The 20312-nt window shown below is 45.6% G+C and overlaps 1 protein-coding gene across 1 annotated transcript in view; it reads left to right on the top strand.

Annotated features, from left to right (window-relative positions):
• The window catches only part of LOC146806106 (vomeronasal type-2 receptor 26-like), a 160324-nt gene that overhangs the window by 564 nt on the left and 139448 nt on the right, over nt 1-20312 (top strand). Inside the window, exon 2 of the mRNA XM_085623858.1 lies at nt 449-676. Within this exon, the coding sequence (XP_085479984.1) occupies nt 449-676 (228 nt within the window). The remainder of the gene's footprint in view (nt 1-448; nt 677-20312) is intronic.

Raw genomic sequence — 20312 nt, 5'->3', positions numbered from 1 at the left:
GGGGGGGTCAGTGTTTTTTCTGCTAAAAATTGAGACAGATGGGAAGCAAAGGGAGGGAAAAGTAAAGACATTCAAGAGAGATGGAACAGGAAAGGTGATGGAAGAGAGAGCGATGGAGGCCTAAGTGATCATCACAGTTACATTGTTAACCAAACTGATAAGTTTCCCGCATCACAGTTACAATGCACATTCTATCTCAAAATACAATAGTAGAATGGTAGTGACCGAAATTATATCTGTTTGTGAGGCATGCATTATACTGCACATTAACTGTACTGTGCTTTGACCATGAACTCCTCCTTGTTTTGTCATTAAAGTTTCTTATTATCCCTGTGGGCGCAATTACTTTTGCCCTGGAGACCCCAGCGCATGATTATTTGTAACTCCTGATCTCTTTGGCTTTTTTGACCTGTACTTTAAAAAACATCAGTTTATTATTAATCCTCAGGTCCTTCAGCATTTAAGAAATGTTCATTTTGCTACTACTTTTGGAGATGAGATTTTCTTTGATGAAAATGGGGATCCTCCTGCTGTCCTAGATATTCTGAACTGGCAAATGTTTTCCAATGGGTCCTACAAATATGTGAAAGTGGGCACATTTGATAATCGAGCGCCACAGGGACAAGAATTTACAATCAACACAAAGGCCATCACTTGGAACACAAATGACTCAGAGGTATGAATAGTGCATCTTTCTCTGTGCTCTCAAGATGATATTATGCTGCAGACCTTGCCAATGAGTTTCAAAGTTGAGTGCCAGGTGTTTTTTGAATGGTGGTGACTAAGTAGAAGAGGCGTTGGAACCATTTTTCAGAGTAAGGTACAGGTAAGTGGTGTTAGATTATTAAAACGTACAGATTTTTATTTTTTTAAGGCAATGTGTCATTAAATATGCAGCCATAGCAAATGAGTAACTACATTTAAATTGCAGTTCGTAACATTGTATTCTGAAAACATTGCATCCAATAACACATGATGAAACGTACCATATAGTACGTACAATATACTAAAATAGTCAATTATAACTAGCTATTGGGTGATGTAATAGTGTATCGTTAGCTCGATGAGCAAATTATGTTCGGCTGGTAATAAAAAAACACTACAGGACAGCTGACCCTCTCTCACTTGAAGACCTGCTGAGCCTTAATTATATCTCAATTTATTATGGTATATTTAAAAGACAGATCTGATAAAATCCTTTGATATTCATAAGTATAAAGAGCAATCTGAATTGACGATTGCTAAATCAATTTGTAATGTTTTCATATTCCTATTGGGAACATTTGATTTACTGATGGAATAAAAAAAAGACTCGCACAAAAAGTTTCTTCTGAAATCCTTTTCCATATGACACATTGAAGCACAACAGAAGTAACAGCTGTCACACATAGGATTCCAGGAGAAATAATGACTTTTCGGAAAACTTTGTTATGATTTAAAAAGGATTAATGAATGTAATGGCTAATATGCCATCAATAATGAGCTGCGGGGGTAGGGCAAAGCCCAACAAGGAAGAAGCAGGGGAAATTAGATCATCCTATCCATAACCTAGTCTGAGGCGTTTATTGGGTCGCCTTGTTAACTTTGCTTCAGCAGTACTTATGGCTCAATCTCTGCTCACTCCATATTCATTTATAATACCTCAGATATTTATGTAGAAGAAAGCCAACTTGTAAAGTGAAGGAGACAAAGTTCTTGTAGATAGGAAGCCTAAAACCAACTTCTTTGACTTGTCTTTCACATGAATACCAGTTCCACTACACTCAGGTAACAGTGCACTTCCATCTGCTACTTTTCTGCAAGGAGTTATAGCAAATTTATGAAAACATAGACAACTGTAAGTAGCACATGGATGGTCAGTAAATTGATAGTGGCTGAAAAACTCAGACCAGCTGACAGCCATTTAGCACTGTCCAATCTGATGAGGGCTACAAGTTCTTTGGATTTCAACACTGCCAGATGTGCTTGTTTCTTCTTCTTCTTGATGCCCAAGTGTTTAATCTAACTAATGGACTAGTTCTGATCCCATTCTTCAAAACAGGATTGGAAACAGTTCAATTATTTGAACATTCAGTTTGAACGCCTAATCTTTATTATATTATTTCATGATCTAGAACACTATATCAATGTGTGATTTAGTGTCAGTGATTACCTTTATTTAAAAACATTGCACAGATCAATATCAAACGTGTCTCCAAGGCAAGATGGAACAGAAGTGAAAACAAAGGGCACCCTATCAAGTACACACATGAATAGAAACTATTTTGAAAATAAGCTTATTAAGAATTGTATGTTAGTGTTGTAATAAATCACAACCCCAAGATTATTGCAGATAGAGAGGAACCCAGAATGATCCAGAACCCTCAGTAGATGGGTCAATGGCCATCTCACTATCTAGGCAAAAAGCACCCTTTGGCACCTCTTTATGCATGTTCATGTCCACTGTCTGCTGTTTGTGCAACTGTGTCAACTTTTAATGAAACAGATTTGAGTTTGATGAATGGATTATGGATCAATCATTACAAGATATAAAGTCAACAAATGACCACGGACATTTAGATCACAAGTTAGTAGAGTAATTAGCCTTTAATTTGGAAGATCCTCTGGGCTCTCACCAAGTTTGAGGGACAGTGTCATTGGAGCCATATCAGTGGAATTGGTCTTGCAACCACACTGATGCATTCCTTTGTATACCCTTGCTAGCACTTCATAAGGAATGTTAGAGAAGGCATACTGGAACCCCATCAAACCCATGACTTTTATTTGGAGACTCTTCATTGATAGCTTGGCCACTACTGCTTTGGTAACCAGGGGCCATATTCTACACAGGTTCCTTTTTGCATTTCCTAAATAGGGATTCTTGAGAAATTGCTATTTAGGAAATGCAAATTGGAATGTACAAAATGTGTGATTTCCTAATAGTGATTCCTATTGCTACTAGGAAATCGAAAATGTGCGATTTCCTTGTAGGAAAACATTCAGCAAATGTAGAGCACTCCAATGCCCTCGGGGCTATTGCGCCCTCTATCATTCTGCAGATGTCCATTCTTGGTGCCGTTTCTTATTTTGCACCTAGTTACCATCGGATTCAATCTGATGGTAATAGCATTTCTTAAATGCCTTTTTCGCATTTAGGAAATGCTATGTACATGAGGTTAGGAAATTGCAAATAGGAAATACTTATTTGCGGATTCCTATTTAGGGAATCACAAAATGCGATTTCTACTGTGTAGAAATCGCATTTTGCGACCATGTTTTAGCATTTGAACACAGTGAAAGGCTTTTAGCATTTCTTAATGGACCAAAATTGCGATTCGATCCAGTAAGAAATGCTAAATCCTTTCGTACATATGGCTTAAGGTCATTTACAATGCGAGTCCTCATATAATAATTTTCTGCTCAAACTCTTCTAAACACTGTTTTGAGTCAATTGTTCTGAGGAAGACAATCACAATACCAAGTAGCTTATAGAATTGAACAAATATTTAATTAATATTTTTGCGATCCACAACCCCATTAGCGTCTTTTACAGCTATGATCACTGTTTATGTCTCTTTTCTTTTTGACGTAAAGCTCCTAATTTCCGACTGCATTTTAGTTAGGCCCTGACTCCATATAAGATAATGGAGGCTGACATCTTCTCAATCTTAAACAATGGAAGTCACCATCTTGCCTGATTTCTGAAAGAATCATTGTCATGTGTGCTATTTGACGCATATTTCGTCAGAAATTCACACGAAAGAGGAGGGGTGAAGGTAACGGACTCACCTACTCCGGAACACCAGACAATATTCGTCAGATCATATCTTTCTAAGAACTGTGAAAGTCATTTGAATAATGACATAAATATAACACCTGATGCAACATTAGTCTTGGACAAGTGTCTACTTTTCACCATATCAAGGTTAAATACAGTGGTGGTTGGTGACATTTGAAAGGGTTAGTGACATTTGAAAGTGGTGGGACATAAAAGTTGGTTATGACTTTTATGTAGCGAGCGAAGCAAGTAAGCTTAATGGACAAATGTGGGGTCCAGGAAGGGTTCTCCTCCTAAGAAATATTTGAAAAACAAATTGACAAATGGTGCTTTGAAATGAATGAATTTGGTGAGAAAGCAAGGTTTATAGAGCAGTGGGAACATATCGTCTTGAAATATTAAACATATTAAAAACTGCCCCCTTTCTTTCTGCATTAATATGTTCACCAGTACTTTAATGTGCACTTTATACAGCACAACAATGTCAAGCCCATTAAAGTGTGTACTTGCCCAGTGTCTTGCACTGCATGCAGCATCAACTTTGGAAGATGTTCTAACTAGGTTTCAGGAAGCAACCACAGCTGCTGGCTGTGACCAGTCATATATAAATATGTGCAGACAGGAAGAAAAAAGTGGGGGCCCTCTATAAGGGAACTTGTAAAATAAAAGTTGGTGATTCCCTTAGTGGCCCACCGACTAGTATTTTATTTTCTCTTTGAGATGCTATTGCATCCAGATGTATAACACAGCAACTGACATACACCTGAAACCTGGCAGTAAGATTGATTTTGCCTATGGTTGTTAGCTGTTTAAATAAATGAGTAACAATAATGATTTGTTATAAATAATTAACACTGGAAATGTTTCAATTCTGAAATTGTGAGACCGTGAATTAAATATTATTGTGGAAGGATTATTGGCCTTCAGTTTTCTGTGCTTTATGTTAGAGAGGTTTGCCCTTTATCTTTGTTCATCTCATAAATCTGCACATTTTCAACCTCCTCTCTTTTCTTTTTAGCACCCGCTTTTTACTCTCCCCCAAATGCACTTCCTCGCATCTCCCTCATTTCACCACCTCCAAACATTCACTGCAATCACTCACATTTGATCTCTTTATGTCCTTTTGTTTTTGCCTTGTAAATATTTTGACATCTGTGTACCCCCTTCACATATATTTGCACGGAATTTGGATGGCAACTGATGCCAAACGTGCTTGCATCCACTCCTACGTGTGATGAAAGAGAAAGGGTTGACTCTATGCCTGTGAATTACAGACGTCTGGCATCACGCAAGGATGCAGACTCCAACATCCAAAACCGTGGATTCTAGCATAGACCATGATGTTAATGAAGGGCTTTAGAAAGGTAAGACTTACGTAGTGCGTCAGTGCAGAAAGTAGATTTACTGCTTGGCTTCTGTCTCCTGCTTCAGAGCAAGGCAGGGCAGGCAGCTTGGTACAGACATGCCCATTGTTCTGTATGATCTGCAGAGATGCCAACTCACTGAGAGGCACTTTGCTTTGCCTTCAGCCTCCAAGCAAGTGCTCTCAATCAAAGTTCCTCATCAACACCTTGCACAACTCAGAATATGCACTATACAAGAGTAATAAAGATGTATGAAAAAATATACAAAAACACAACATGATGAAATACCTAACTTTCTCAGGAGATGCAAGATTAACTAAAACGCGAAAAAGAGGAACTAAATCACTGACATGCATTACCTGAATGGAAATGGAGGCTAGATAGCGATGTGCAAACTAAAACAGACTACAGATTAGCTATTCAAACATAAAAACCTCATTTTGAAGGCAAAGTCAGCTTACTTTAAAGAAAAAATAGAAGCAGCTAATGGTTGCTCAAAAACGCTATTTTCTACTATTAAAACACTTTCTAAACTCCCAGAATCCCAAGATCATGAAATGTTTTGTGTTAGCAGACTCCTTCCAACATAAGGTCAAACAGGTCTTTGATGCGTTTCTGCCACAAGCAAATCAATCTTCAGCGCCCTACATGAATTCTGGCTATAGTTCTGCATCTCATTCTAACCCGGATAGTTCTTCTTTACCCACTTTTTCTTCTTTTTCGTCCTTCACTCTTGACCAGATTATTAAACTAATTCCTTTAGTAAAATCTGGATCTCCCCTCGACCCTTGTCCACCAAAAGTTCTTCACTTAATCCCTGAGATTGTGGCCTCATCGCTCTGGCCAATATTTAATCTCATGATATCCTCAGGGCGTTTTCCCACCAAATGGAAGAAAGCTTCCATTCTACCACTTCTGAAGAAATCCAATCCGGATCCTAATGACCCTTTAAACTATAGACCCATCTCTAGGTTAACTTTCCCAGCAAAAATAATAGAAAGGTTTCTTAATGAAAAATGATCTACCTTCGTTTTGGAAGGCGACATCATGGACCCTTCACAGTATGGACTTCGGGCCCATCATAGTACTGAATTAGCACTATTAACGGCCACGGAAGAGCTTAGGCAGACTCTCGATGCGGGGGGGGGGGGGGAGTGCTGAACTTATCCTTTTAGATCTCTCAGCGCCATTTGACACGGTCAACATCGATGTGTTGGTTGACCGTCTTGCATCGCTGTGGATCAGGGAAAAAGCACTCCTCCTGCTTAGTTTGTTTCTGTCAAATAGATTTCAAACAGTGGCTCATGATGAATTTGTCTCCCCGGCTTTCTCACTTCCATGTGGAGTCCCTAAGGGCTCATCGTTGAGCCCCACTCTTTTTAACTTGTATGTCACCTCCTTGGCTAAGTTAAAAGGAAACTATGGTTTCACTCTGGTGTCCTATGCGGATGACAAACAGATCATCGTATCAATCAACAGCTCGTCCACGGACACTGCGTCTCGTTTCCAAGAATGTATGGGCCAAATAGGAAATTGGATGCAAGATAATTGCTTAAAACCTAATTCATTAAATACAGTAGTTATGCTCTTTGGAAATCCGTCGCTAACTTGGTCAGACAGCTGGTAGCCCAATCACATGGGCCTTCTCCCGACACCCTCTAATAAAGTGAAAATCCTTGGGGTTTTCTTTGACACTAAGCTATCATTCGAAACTCAGATCAATCACACCACATCAACATGCTTTTTATCCTTAAAATAATGAAAAAAGTACTTCATTTTTTTCCTTTTAAGTTAAGGAAAACGGTGGTTACAGCTTTAATTGCATCTAGGCTGGACTACTATAATGTCTAATTAACCAGTGCGAGTAAGTGCAGCATCCACAAACTTCAGATGATTCAGAATGCTGCGGCGAGAGTCCTGTTTGGGCTTTCTCACTATGATTCAGTCTCCAGGGCTCTCAAGCAGCTACACTGGCTGCCCATCTGCAAAGACATTCAATTTAAAGCATTTTGTATAGCTTTTAAATCTAGACGTGGCCTTAGTCTGTGGCAACTGTCACAATTTTTAAAATCTTACATTCCAGCCAGATATTCCGACAGTGGTAATTTGATCATCCCCAAGCCACTGAAAGTAAAACGGGGAGGAAAAAGCTTTGCCTATACTACCACTAAGCTCTTTCCTGCCCGTATCTCAAAAAAAATAACCCAATTTTCTTAAATTCAGGAAGGGATTGAAAACCTGGCTATTTTAGGGTGCCTCCACTGTATTATGTATCATCCGTAAGCTGATTAAGCGCCTAGACACCTCCGGGTATATGTAGCGCTATATCAATTCTTCATTTAATTTAATGTTTTTAACATTCATTGTTTGTAAATCAATCCATGTTTTTGGCATTAATGTTAGGGGCATGAAGACAGAGACAGATTTAACTTTATACAGTAGATAACTGTCTTTACTTTAAGCACATATTACCTGCTTTGCACTTGACCAGTATATTTGGATCATCTTCGCAAGGGAATGATAACCATGCTTGTCTTTTGGATCAATTTTGCAGGGGAACAAATACAGCAGCTCCACTTCTACAGGGCGTGGGGTGTTACAGTGAGGGTGGTTATCATGACAAAGGGTATCAGCACAATATAATTACCACACGATTAGCGTTCTAATACTTACCAGTACTCAAGCACCAAATCACATGTGCTAGCATCCACTCCTACGAGTGATGAATGGAAAAGGGTAGGTTCTACGCCTGTGAATTACAGATGACTGGCATCAATCAATCAATCAATCATGTCATTTACAAAACGCGCTACATATCCGTGAGGGTCTCAAGGTGCTGGGGCTTGGGGTGTGCTGCTACTGCTCGAAAAGCCAGGTCTTGAGGAGTCTTCTGCAGGTCAGCAGGTCTTGGGTCTGCTGTAGGTGGATGGGGAGGGTGTTCCAGGTCTTGGTGGCGAGGTGGGAGAATGATCTGCCACCAGAGGTCATTCTTCGGATGTGAGGGACTGTGGCGAGGGCGAGGTCGGCGGAGCGGAGCTGGCAGGTGGGGGTGTAGAAGCTGAGTCGTCTGTTGAGGTACGCTGGTCCGGTGTTGTGGAGTGCCTTGTGTGGGTGGGTGAGGAGCTTGAAGGTTATCCTCTTGTTGACCATGCCAGTGCAGGTCTCTCAGGCGGGGTGTGATGTGGCTGTGGCGAGGGATGTCAAGGATCAGGCATGCCGAGGCGTTCTGGATGCGTTGAAGCCGTCCCAGGAGTTTGGCCGAGGCTCCTGCGTAGAGGACGTTTCCGTAGTCCAACCTGCTGCTGACGAGGGCCTGGGTGACCGTTCTTCTTGTTTCGGTGGGGATTCACTTGTAGATCCTACGGGGCATGCGGAGGGTGTTGAAGCAAGAGGAAGATACAGCGTTGACCTGCTTAGTCATGGAGAGGGTGGAGTTCAGGATGACCCCAAGGTTGCGTGTGTGGTCATTGGTGTTGGAGCAGTTCCCAGTGCGGTCGGCCACCAGGAGTCATCCCAGGCCGAAGGGGTGGATCCGAGGATGAGGACCTCCGTCTTGTCTGAGTTCAGCTTCAGTCGGCTGTTCCTCATCCATTCGGCGACGACCTTCATTCCATCGTGGAGGTTGGTTTTGGCAGTGTGGGGGTCTTTGGTGAGGGAGAGGATCAGTTTGGTGTCATCGGCATAGGAGATGATGTTGAGGCCGTGCAGTCGGGCGACGTGGGCGAGCAGTGCCATGTAGATGTTAAACAGCGTGGGGCTGAGGGATGAGCCCTGGGGTACGCCGCAGATGATCTTGGTTGCTTCGGAGCGGAAGGGGGGAGGCGGATGCTCTGTGTTCTGCCAGAGAGGAAGGAGGTGGCTCAGTCCAGTGCCTTCTCTTGGATCCCGGTGTCGTGGAGACATGTTCTTAGTGTGCGGTGGCAGACCATGTTGAAGGCGGCTGACAGGTCCAGGAGGATGAGAGACGCTGTTTCTCCATTGTCCAGCAGGGCCCTGATGTCATCTGTGGTGGCGATGAGGGCAGTTTCAGTGCTGTGGTTGCTGCGGAACCCCGACTGGGAAGGGTCCAGGATGCTGTTCTCATCGAGGTAGCGGGTCAGTTGTTTGTTGACGGTCTTCTCAATGACCTTTGCCGGGAACAGGAGCAGGGAGATGGGCCGGAAGTTCTTGAGGTCCTTGGGGTCCGCTTTGGTTTTCTTGAGTAGGGCGTTGATCTCGGCGTTCTTCCAGCTCTCCGGGAAGGTTGCTGTCTCGAAGAAGATGTTGATGACTTTCCGGAGATGGGGTGCGATGGCTGTGCTGGCTTTGTTGAAGATGTGGTGTGGGCATGGGCCTGACGGAGATCCGGAGTGTATGGTGTTTATGATCTTGATGGTGTCGTCGTCTATGTTGGTCCAGGAGAGTATGCGGGTGGTGGTCATGGGGACGGAGATCTTAGTGGTTGTTGGGGCGGTCATGGCGTTGAAGCTGTTGTGGATGTCTGCGATCTTGCGGTGGAAGAAGGTGGACAGCGAGTCGACAGGTCTTGCGAAGGTGGGACGTTGTTGGTGTTGGAGTTGGGGTTGGAGAGTTCCTTCACGATGTTGAAGAGCTCTTTGCGGTTGTGTGCGTTGTTGTCTAGGTGGTCTTTGAAGGAGGCCTGCATCACGTAGGGATGCAGATTCCAATTACCAAAAATGTGGATACCAGCATAAATCACAATGGCATTGAAAGGCTCTAGAAAGGTAAGACCTGCATGGGGCGTCAGTGCAGAAAGTGGATTAACTGCCTGGCTTCTGTCTCCTGCTTCATAGCGAGGCAGGGCAGGCAGCCTGGGACAGACAGCCCAGACTAAAATACATCAATTTGTTTAAAGATACAATTGTGTCTCTAAATAAATGGATCTATTTAAGATTTTTTATTGCAAATGTGTAGGAATTTCAGAAAAACTACCCCTGGTTAAATAGGGACAAATATAGACGTATAGCCCAAATAGTGCAGTCTGAATTGATGTCCTTTTACTATATATGTTGATAAGGAAACATCTCAGACGCACAGCTTGATGCATATAATCTATGTCAGATATTCCTAAACTTATGTCAGAAATTTCAACTTCTGTTAAGATTTAGTATACAAAGACTACCACTTGACCACTTGTCAGGAGAGTTCCTTCCCCCAGATTATCGCACAAGATTCTGCCAGAGATGCTACATCTCAACTGAAGCCAATAAAGCTGAGTCCTGTAGGAAGACCGCTATCGCACCATGTGTGTGCCCTTCCCAGGGAACACTGCCTTCACATATCCGCTGATAAAAACAGCCTTTTCTGTCAACAAGGTATGTAGTGCACCTCTTGTCCCTAACAAACTCTAGATTGTAAGTTGCTCTGCCTTCCATGCTCTCTTAGTGTATCGCACAGAAGTAGATGTTAGGGTCTAGATGACATTTTAGCCATGTTGGAAATTTTCATTTTATTCTCGTAATGTATAACATACATTATTGCTGCTTTATAATATTTTGTGTAGTTCCTTTAGAAGTACTGATATATAGATTGTCCCTGTAGAATTAAATACTTTTACTTAAAAGTGTTCATTCCTCTTAGTGCAGTGTGTGTGTGATATCATGAACAACAAAATAGGTTTGTTACTGTCACCATGGTGCCCCTGATCTCTTTATAGGAATTGTTAGTAACCCAAAAGTATTAATTCTATTTCAATAATACATTGATTAGTGTTCTGCGAGGCTACAATAACCTGTCTTTCACATTCATTGTGAGTTCATTGACCTAAGTTCACCCGTGGGTAAGAAAGAAAAGCTTGTAGAACTACGCCTTGAGTAGTTTTTTCATTATTCACACACACTTGAACCATTATTCAAACATTACGGAGATGCATGTAGTAATCATGGATACCTGCTACTGGGGATTAGAGAGGACCTATTTCTGCAGCTTTGTCATGCTTAACTCATTAAAGGGTATTCCCCTTTCTGTGGGTTTTTGAATCCTTTGATTCAATTGAATCCATTCACTATGGCACCACCTATTGTGATAGGGGCCAATTACAGGGAAGCAGTTACTCAGCATCTCAAAGCTCGAGATGATCCCGACGGGGGCTCAGTTATTTTTGTAATAACTGTACATGCTGCATGCGCCCTTGAGATGTTTTACTCATGGGTGGAATTCAATCCAATTGTTGCTGCCTCAGGGCAGTTCCCCTCCTAAACAGTGTTAGACCCGCCAGCACACTATAGGGCTTACCAAGATTTGGAAATCTCTTTATCCTACCAGGAACACCAGTATTGGTTTGCTAATCAGTTCTCACACATGCAAAGAAATTAAATGTATGTTTGGGTATAGCTACATGACCAGTTTTGGCTAGCTAAACTCCTGTTCCTTGCCCGACAACTTAACAACAACTGAGTTGGTAGGGGTGTTGCCTTACACAGGATACACAGGAGTTGCCTTACACAGGATACTCGTACAGTTTGGTCAACGTACTTTGTGCTCCAGACCTGCTGTAGCAGTGGGACCTACCACTCCTACACATGTACAAACTATTACTTCACAGACTATTAATGCTATCATTGGAAAAGCACCCATGAAACGTGATGTAATGGCTTTCTGGATTGCTCCTGAAACCAATCAGTCTGAAGCAGTGTAACCATACACTAACCACCAAGACAAACATAGATTATTGACTATGGGCCTTTTTAAGACCACTGTAGTCATGATGGCGGTCTGCGGACCACCAGACTAGTGGACCACCCGCCATATTCCGACTATGGTGGTCGGAATGCCACAGAACCACTGCTTCCACCAGGGATTTGCAATTCTTGGTGTGAGGCTGGTAATATGCTGGCAGTGTCACTGAAGCACCTCCAAGCATATTACTAGTTTCCTAACTGCCACACTTTTCATGGAAGTGAGCCCGCCATGAAAAGTGTGGCAGTGAGGAACAAAATGGGGCCATACTGGGCCCCCTGTTGCCTCAGGGCCACGGGGTTCATGCAGGGGGCAAATTTTGTGCTACCCTGTATGCATTCACCCCAGTTCCAGCAGGGCATGGACTTGACAGTCCATGCCCTGCAGGAACTGCCTTTGACACTGCCATTGCGGTTCCAGTTCCATAGACACCGCAGTGGGTCCGCCGAAGAACCGCCCACCAGATACAAAAAAAAATCGTGATCTAAAGGGCAGTCTATTTTGGCTTTGGCGGGTTGTATGATTGGAGCGGCAGCATGGTGGCCCAGCTTCCACATCTCCAAATTCAAAATAAGGCCCTTAGGGCCCTATTAGGTTGGCGGTCGGAAAACCACCCCGATCACCATGGTAGCGGAAATCAACCGTCCGCCGGTACTGCGGCAAAACCGGAGGTCCGATTAGGATCAACCGCCCAAAAAATCAGACCGTGGTGGAACGAGGCCACGAAAGACCGCTGTAGTGGGCAGAGCTGGTGAAAATCCATCCACGGGGGTCAGATTCGCGGCAGAAACACACTAAACCGCCACTCGACCAGCGGAGCGACCGCACAAAAAATTAGAATTCCCCCGATGTGACAGCGGGACGTTCCGCTGTTTCCGACCGCTGCGGTCGCAAACAGTGATGAATGGGAGAGCCGGCGGGAGTGCTGTTGCATAGCCACTGCTGCGGACGGTCCGTGACAAATATGCGGTCGGCAAAAAAACACACAACAAGGCCACCAAGTGCACACAGCAAACTAGGTCTGCCCCCAAAACACCTAACACACCCCAATGACACACCCCCATGGCAACTTCAAGAATACAAATCCCAGGACAACCCACACAACACACCTGACAGCAATACTCCATTTTGACATACCCACATAGCTGAGTATAAAACCAGCCCCTTCCCTGACCAGAACCCTTTGCACTACTCCACCACTGAAGGAACCAAACCCTGCAGCACATTGGATAGGCAAAACACCACACATTTCACCAGTACAACAAAACGCACACAACACCCCACCCACCCTCACAACTGCACCTCAAAACGTTAGCACATCACACATCAAGGCACCACAGAAAATGTCAAAATTCACAGAGAGTGAGATGAGATAATCCGAGTCGAACCACAATTGTTTGGTACCCTGGTCCAACAGACACCATCAGCCAAAAGAGCACAAATGTGGGAAAGGATAGTCAACAAGGTCAATGCAGTAGGGAACACCCCGCGCTCCAAGCATGAAATCATGAAGCGGTGGCATGACCTGAAGAGGGTTGTGAAACAGAAGAAGAACAAGGGGAGGAGAAGGTGCTTGCCATACTGCATCCAGAGAGTCTCACAGGAATAGCCAGATAAGTGCACGCTGGTAAGGACAAACATATGTAAACCATTACACTGCCGTGTACTGTCTTGCAACACTACAAAGCTACACCTCCTAGGCCCAAGTCCATTCGTATGCACCACAATACCCAACACAGGTCTCACAGATGTAACATCAACTCCATATAAATCACCCCAAAGGTAGCCTACAACATTCCCAGGGTTGCATGTGTAAAGGCAGCCAGCACCACAACTCCCACCAGGCAGCCCTGTCCCACCCGTGAGCAGGATGGAGCACTCCCTCCCACCTAGAAGCATGTGTTAGCCATTGCATTGTTCACCTTCATCTAACAGGTAGGTAGCCATCTTCCCAGGGAAGGCAGTTTGGGGGTGGGACGACTGCACTACAACTCCCACCAGGCCTCCCTGTCCTACCCCTGAGCAGGGTGGAACACTCCCTCCAACCAAGAAGCATGTGTCGGCCATTGCATTGTTCAGCTTCACCTAACAGGTAGCTAGCCATTTTCACATGGAGTGGTGTTTGGGGTGGCAAGGCAGCACTACAACTCCCACAGACCCCCTTGTACCACCCCTGAGCAGGGTGAAGCACTCCCTCCAACCAAGAAACATGTCAGCCATTGTATTATGACAACCAAACTTACAGGGAGATAGCCATCTTAACAGGGAGGGGTGTCTGTGAGTGGGAGGCCTGCATGACAACTCCCTTCAGGCACCCATGTCCCACCCCTGAGCAGGATGGAGCACTCAAACACACACCCAGAAGCATGTGCCAGAAAGTCCACCCCAATGTGACAACAGAACAGGTAAGTAGACCGTGCATGCACCCCACCATTCCTCTCAAAAAGCATGAAGCCATATGACAACACAAGCCCTCACATCCCACCCAAATTTACACAGATACAATATCAATTTACAGTGTGCAGACAGCTAAGCATGTGTAACTGTCAGAGAAACAGAAGTGTGACTCATCAAATCCCATGTTGAAGCAAATCAGGACACAAACATCCACAGCACTGAATGCTATCTGTAACTTCCATGGGGGCTGATCTTGAAGGACCATATGAAAACAAAATGGTCAGTCAAACAAATAAATCAGATCACAGGACATGACAAAGGTATGCAAGAGATGACAATGGCTAGTTCTTGCACAGATGTAACGTCTGTCAGGCAGAGTAATTAGAAAAGATGCTTCACATCAAGTTGTATTGCTGGCAGTTGTCAGAAGACAACCTTTCATCGTAATCACAAAATCTTCACGTGGGGCATGGTATCCATTGACATGTCACACCATGGACAAGCAATGTACGTACCTCCACATCATGTCATGATGCACATTACTGTGCAGACATACAATGTGCGAAATAGTTAACTGTGTGTTACATAACCTGCAAATAAGATACATCGAACACCAAGCTTGAGGGGTGCACAGCAATGACCATTTCCCCTCTGTCCCAAAGGTGACCAACAACTGACTGCAGAGGACGACAACATCAACCTGCAGAGCCAGTCTCCACCCCTGGAACATGGACTTTCTAATGAGGACTCCCTGGATTTCGAGGATGCGGAGCTTGAAGCCGGCACATCTGGTACAACAGGTCCCAGGACCCCACTGTCCACCACCACCACATTAGCAACAACAACTACGCTGACCCCTGCTGGAACGACCATGCGGCCTCCGCCACCACCACCAGTGCTGCATGCAACACTCTCCCTGCCCCAGAGGATGACCACCCCACCCCACCCCACCAACTGAGGAGGGCAGGGAGAGTAGGCGGGTGCCTACAGTGGTGAGGCCACAGTTCTGTGACAGCAGGGCAGGTGGGATTTCAAGGGGGAGTCTAAGCCAACAGGACACTGGGATCAAATCCCTGGACAACATCACCAGAGTCCTTGGGGCCTATGAACGGGCCTAGGGACAAACAGGCCAGGCTCAGGAAGATTCCCATGAGCTCCGCCTGCTGCTGCGGTCCATAAACACCTGCATGGGCCGAATTGTGGACCTCTTGGGCCAGCTAGTGGCGGTTCTGAGGGACAGGCCTGCGGCACAACCAATACCTCCACCTCCCTCCGGTGGCCTGCAGGATTATAGTTCCACATCCTCCTCTGAGGCCACCGAGAGGGGGAACTCCTCAGACCCCACTGGCCCCACAGCAGAGGCCCCCCTGCCAAACGACCAAGGGGCCGTCCGAAGAAATCCAAGGGAGGAACCCGTGGCAAAGCACCTGTCAAATGCCAGTCAAGGAGCCAGCCATGATGGCAACCCTCTTCACTATTGCACTGACTTTGACTGTCCTTCCCCACACTGCCTTGTTAATGGCACGTGTCTGTTCGACTGGGTCACCACATCAATGTGGTGACTACTCGATTGTCTCATCTACCCTCACTGACAACTCATTGCTTCACAATTCACCATTTTGTAAACATTCACTCCCCTCTCACATGTACCCATTGTAAAAAAACACTCCTTACACACCTATGTCGTTGTGTCTGTTTCGAGTTAATCACAGGAAGTGCAATGTTCACCATGGTTACAATGTACCAGGAGCATGGATTGTTTGTAGGCAAGGAGAGGCTGAAGGGACCTAGGAAAACACAACAAAACAATATTCACTAGTCAGGTGGTGGCCTCACAGCCATCACACAACACATGTCATTAAGGTACTCCAATCTGCACACATTACAATGAGCAACGGTAACGACATAGACATCCTATATCTGTGCCAAACTACCCTGTCCCAGAAACATTGACAGCCAGCACTGAGTTAACAACACCCTGCAGTCACAGAGCTTGTATAGACCTTTTCACCAACAACATCAGCAGACAATGGCCCCTTTGTACATTGTCACTCACCTTCAAGTGAAGTAGCGGTTGATGAGCTGTTGACACCTTCCTCCTCTCCACTATCCTCGTCACTGGACATGGGTTGGTTTGCATGCGGGGGCCTCGGCTGCTCATCAGCATCCAGGAGCAGGGGGATCTCCTTGCGCAAGGCCAGGTTGTGAAGCATGCAGCAGGGAACTACAATCTGACACACCTTTTTGGCGAGTACATCAGTGCACCTCTGGTCTTGTCCAAGCAGCAGAAACGTGACTTCAGGAGACCGAAAGTACGCTCCACCACACGACGTGTCCTCCCATGGGAAACATTGTAGCGGACTTCACTTGGGGTCCTGGGATTCCGCAGTGGGCTCAGCAACCGAGGACGGTTGGGATATGCAGAATCACCTAGGTGTGAGATACACAGACCAACTTTGTAATATAACTGTGGCAGAGGACAGCATGTCACACATACAGCACGCTACTTGACCCTGCGTACTCACCCACAATCCATGCATGCTTCGGAAGCAGATTAGCCATCAGCTGTGGCACAATGCTGTTATGCATGATGTACAAGTCATGAGCCAAGCCAGGGAATTTGGTACAGACGTGTGAGATGATCATATCCGCCTGGCACACTACTTGCACATTGATGGAATGGAAATGTTTTCTATTCCTGTAGATTTGCTCACGTGCCTGTGGTGGAACAAGTCTAACATGTGTGCAGTCAATGGCACCAACAACATTGGGGATGTGCCCAAGGGCATAAAAATCACCCTTCACACCCACCAATTCATGTCTCCTGGGGAAATGGATTTATCTGACCTTGTAGATCATCATAGCGGACAGGACATCAAGTAGCACCATGCTGAACATAGGTTGCGACATCCCAACTGCGCTGGACACCGTGTACTGGAAAGATCCAGTAGCAAAAAATGCAGGGCCGCCATCACCTTAGACTTTGGTGTGAAAGCCGTCGGATATGTTCTGCGAGGCTGCAAGTGGGGCTCCAACATAGCATATAGGTCTTGTAGGGTGGGTCGATCCAGACAGAATTTCCGTATGACCTCCTCATACTCCATGTCTGCCAGCACTGTGAATGGACGATGCACATTTGGTCACCTCCTAGGTGAGATGAAAGGGCACACATGTCAATGCAATACACCATGAGATGTGTCCGACATCTTACGTTTTGACTGACACAACGGCAACAATGACTGTCATCACAGTTAAGCTTACAGCCCAACTTACATGTAGGGACACCTTCACCTACACCAGTCGTACACCTGTCCACCTATCACACAACTAGCACCTCCAAAACAATAGCTGACCATGTGAATGCCCAAAGGGATATGGCCACATCTTGCATGAGCAGCCCTGAGAGTAGTTCATACAGCATATGTGTGAAACTGCAACACCACTGTTTCCTACCTAGCTGCTGCACCTGACACATCTTCTTGCGTAAGTCGAACAGATCACACATCAACAACACAATGAGCACAGTCTGTGCGTAAACAACAAGTATGTGCATGAGCAAAGAAAAGTAGACATGGAAATATGCACATTGTGTAGTCAGACATTCATCACTGTGAATTGCTCAGCCCTTTCACACATGGACATGTGTACCCATTGAAGAGTCCATCACAACACTGTTCTGTGTACATGCCCAGCAATATCACAAGTCACATGTGAGGGAGTAACTGCTAATGTTTTCAATCATATACACCAACATGGCATGTGTAGTCATCAATGAGGTAAATGTTACATTGGGATTGTGTGCACAATCTTGTGCCATGACTCATGTGTCTACTGTGCACTGTTGAGAACTGGCCATTGGCCATTCATACAGCATGATGTGTCCATAGGTTCTGTCAAAGTGCTCCGCCCACCAAATCACAGTCACTGGCACCAATGTATGGCAGCCATACCGCGGTAACAACCGCCTGGCCCCAACGATGTGTCACTGTCAATGGCAAAGCCACACTAGCGGTAGTGATAGATATATGTGTATTGCCAAATGGCGGTTGGCATGCTCCACCACCCAAATCACAGTCACTGGTGCCAAAGTATGGCAGCCATATTGCGGTAGCGACCGCCTGGCCCCTGTGGTGTGTCACTGCCAATGGCAAAGCCACACTCGCGGTAGTGATAGATATATGTGTATTGTCAAATGGCGGTTGGCATGCTCCGCCACCCAAATCACGGTCACTGGCACCAATGTCTGGCAGCCATATCGCGGTAGCGACCGCCTGGGCCCTGCGGTGTGTCACTGCCAATGGCAAAGCCACACTTGCGGTAGTGATAGATATATGTGTATTGCCAAATGGCGGTTGGCATGCTCCGCCACCCAAATCACAGTCACTGGCTCCAATGTATGACCGCCATATCGCGGTAGCGACCGCCTGGCCCTCGCGATGTGTCACCGCCAATGCCGAGGACCTTACAGCCAATGGGAACCGCAATCGTGGTAGCCTAATGCAATTTTGAAAATCGCGGTAGGCGTGCTCCGCCACCGCGGTGCCGGTCATTGGATGCATTTGTAAAAATCTGACCTGGAACACCAATTGTAGTAGCTCAAACCACTGAAACTACCCCAGGGGGCTATGTATGTGCCTCACATTTCCACTGCTTCCAGAGCCTGCTGCCTGACACCCCTCACCACCAACTGCTGCTGCTCCTGTCTCTTAGACCCAGTGATGGCAAGGACTGAGAAGATCAGGGCCCGTTCCTTCACCACAGAGGAGCTGGAGGTCCTGGTGGACGAGGTGCTCACATAGTATTGGAGGCTATATGGTGCTCCAGATGTCATGGTAAGTGTTTCAGAATGGAAGTGAGAGTGCACGGAGTGCACACATGAAGTTGATCTGCTGCAGTATGCGCCTGAGAGGGTGGGTTTGTGTCATACACTGCCTAGTATGCTGTCTCAAGGAGAAAGGGGTGTGTAGCCTATTTCACACGTTTCCCTGCCTGCACATCAAAATTGGAGGGATATGTATTGTTTTGTCAGCCATACGGTGATTCAGCAAGTTGGTTATGCAGGAGGCAGGACAGAAATTGCCTGTGTGAATGGATGTGTGGGTCCCTGATGTTCTTCACAGGCTCATCTGTGGCCTTACCAAGGGTTTACGTCCAGAGGGTACTGATGGTAGTGTGTCTGACTCAAAATTGACATCATGTATAGGTCAGCACTATGCTCAGGACTTAAATGCAGGAGGGTGACACTTGTTGGTAAGTCACCTATGACACAGCAGATTGTTGTACTTTTGTACAGAGCCCCTTTCATTTCCACCAGCATGTGTACTGACTCGCATGTGTAGGCACTGTTTACGCTCTCATATTGTCCCCTCATGTGACATTTGATGCCCAACATTGGACCTCAGTGTGAGCCCACCTGGCCTGCACAGTCACTGCCCAATCTGACAAGGACACATCACTGAATGTACAAAGTTAAACATATGGGTTGTCTGCTAGCCAATCCATCACAGAGCCATCTCAGACCTGTAGATTGCACACAACAGGCCTTGTTGGAAGGGTGTGAGATTGTGAGTTCATGTCCCTAAATGAGACCTCCATGACACAGTGAGCCATTCACAGGGCAAGGACATTGAGGGCTGTGCAGTGTTGGACACAGTGAGTCTGTCCCGAAACAAAATTTCCAATGTAATGTATGTCTTACTCACCCACAAACTGCATACTAGATGTGGGCACCTTGCACATAGCTTTCTGTGCTGGCATCCTGCATGTGTATGAGATGGGCAGGTACTGTGTCCACCCTCATACCTGCATGCATTTTCGTATGATTCTCCCATGCTACTGTACTATGTGAGATGCTGTATTGTCTCTGCTCGACATATCTGTGAAGCAGTGCTGAGTTAGTATCATGCTCGTGTACTGAGAGATAGTGGTACATAACCCTGTGTCACTGATTTTTCCCACTCTTGTCTCCCATGCCTGCAGCTCAAAGTCTACCAGTGTAAGGCCATGTGGAGGGCCATTGCACACAAGGTGCGGGGTCTGGGTGTCTCCAACCGGCTGCGCACACACTGTCACAAGAGGTGGGATGACATCTGCCGGCTGAGCAAAAACGTGGTAGA

The sequence above is a fragment of the Triturus cristatus genome, chromosome 8, assembly GCF_964204655.1.
Source record: "Triturus cristatus chromosome 8, aTriCri1.1, whole genome shotgun sequence".
NCBI lineage: Eukaryota > Metazoa > Chordata > Amphibia > Caudata > Salamandridae > Triturus > Triturus cristatus.
Note: the sequence above shows the minus strand (reverse complement) of the source record. Positions and strands in the feature narration are given on the sequence as shown.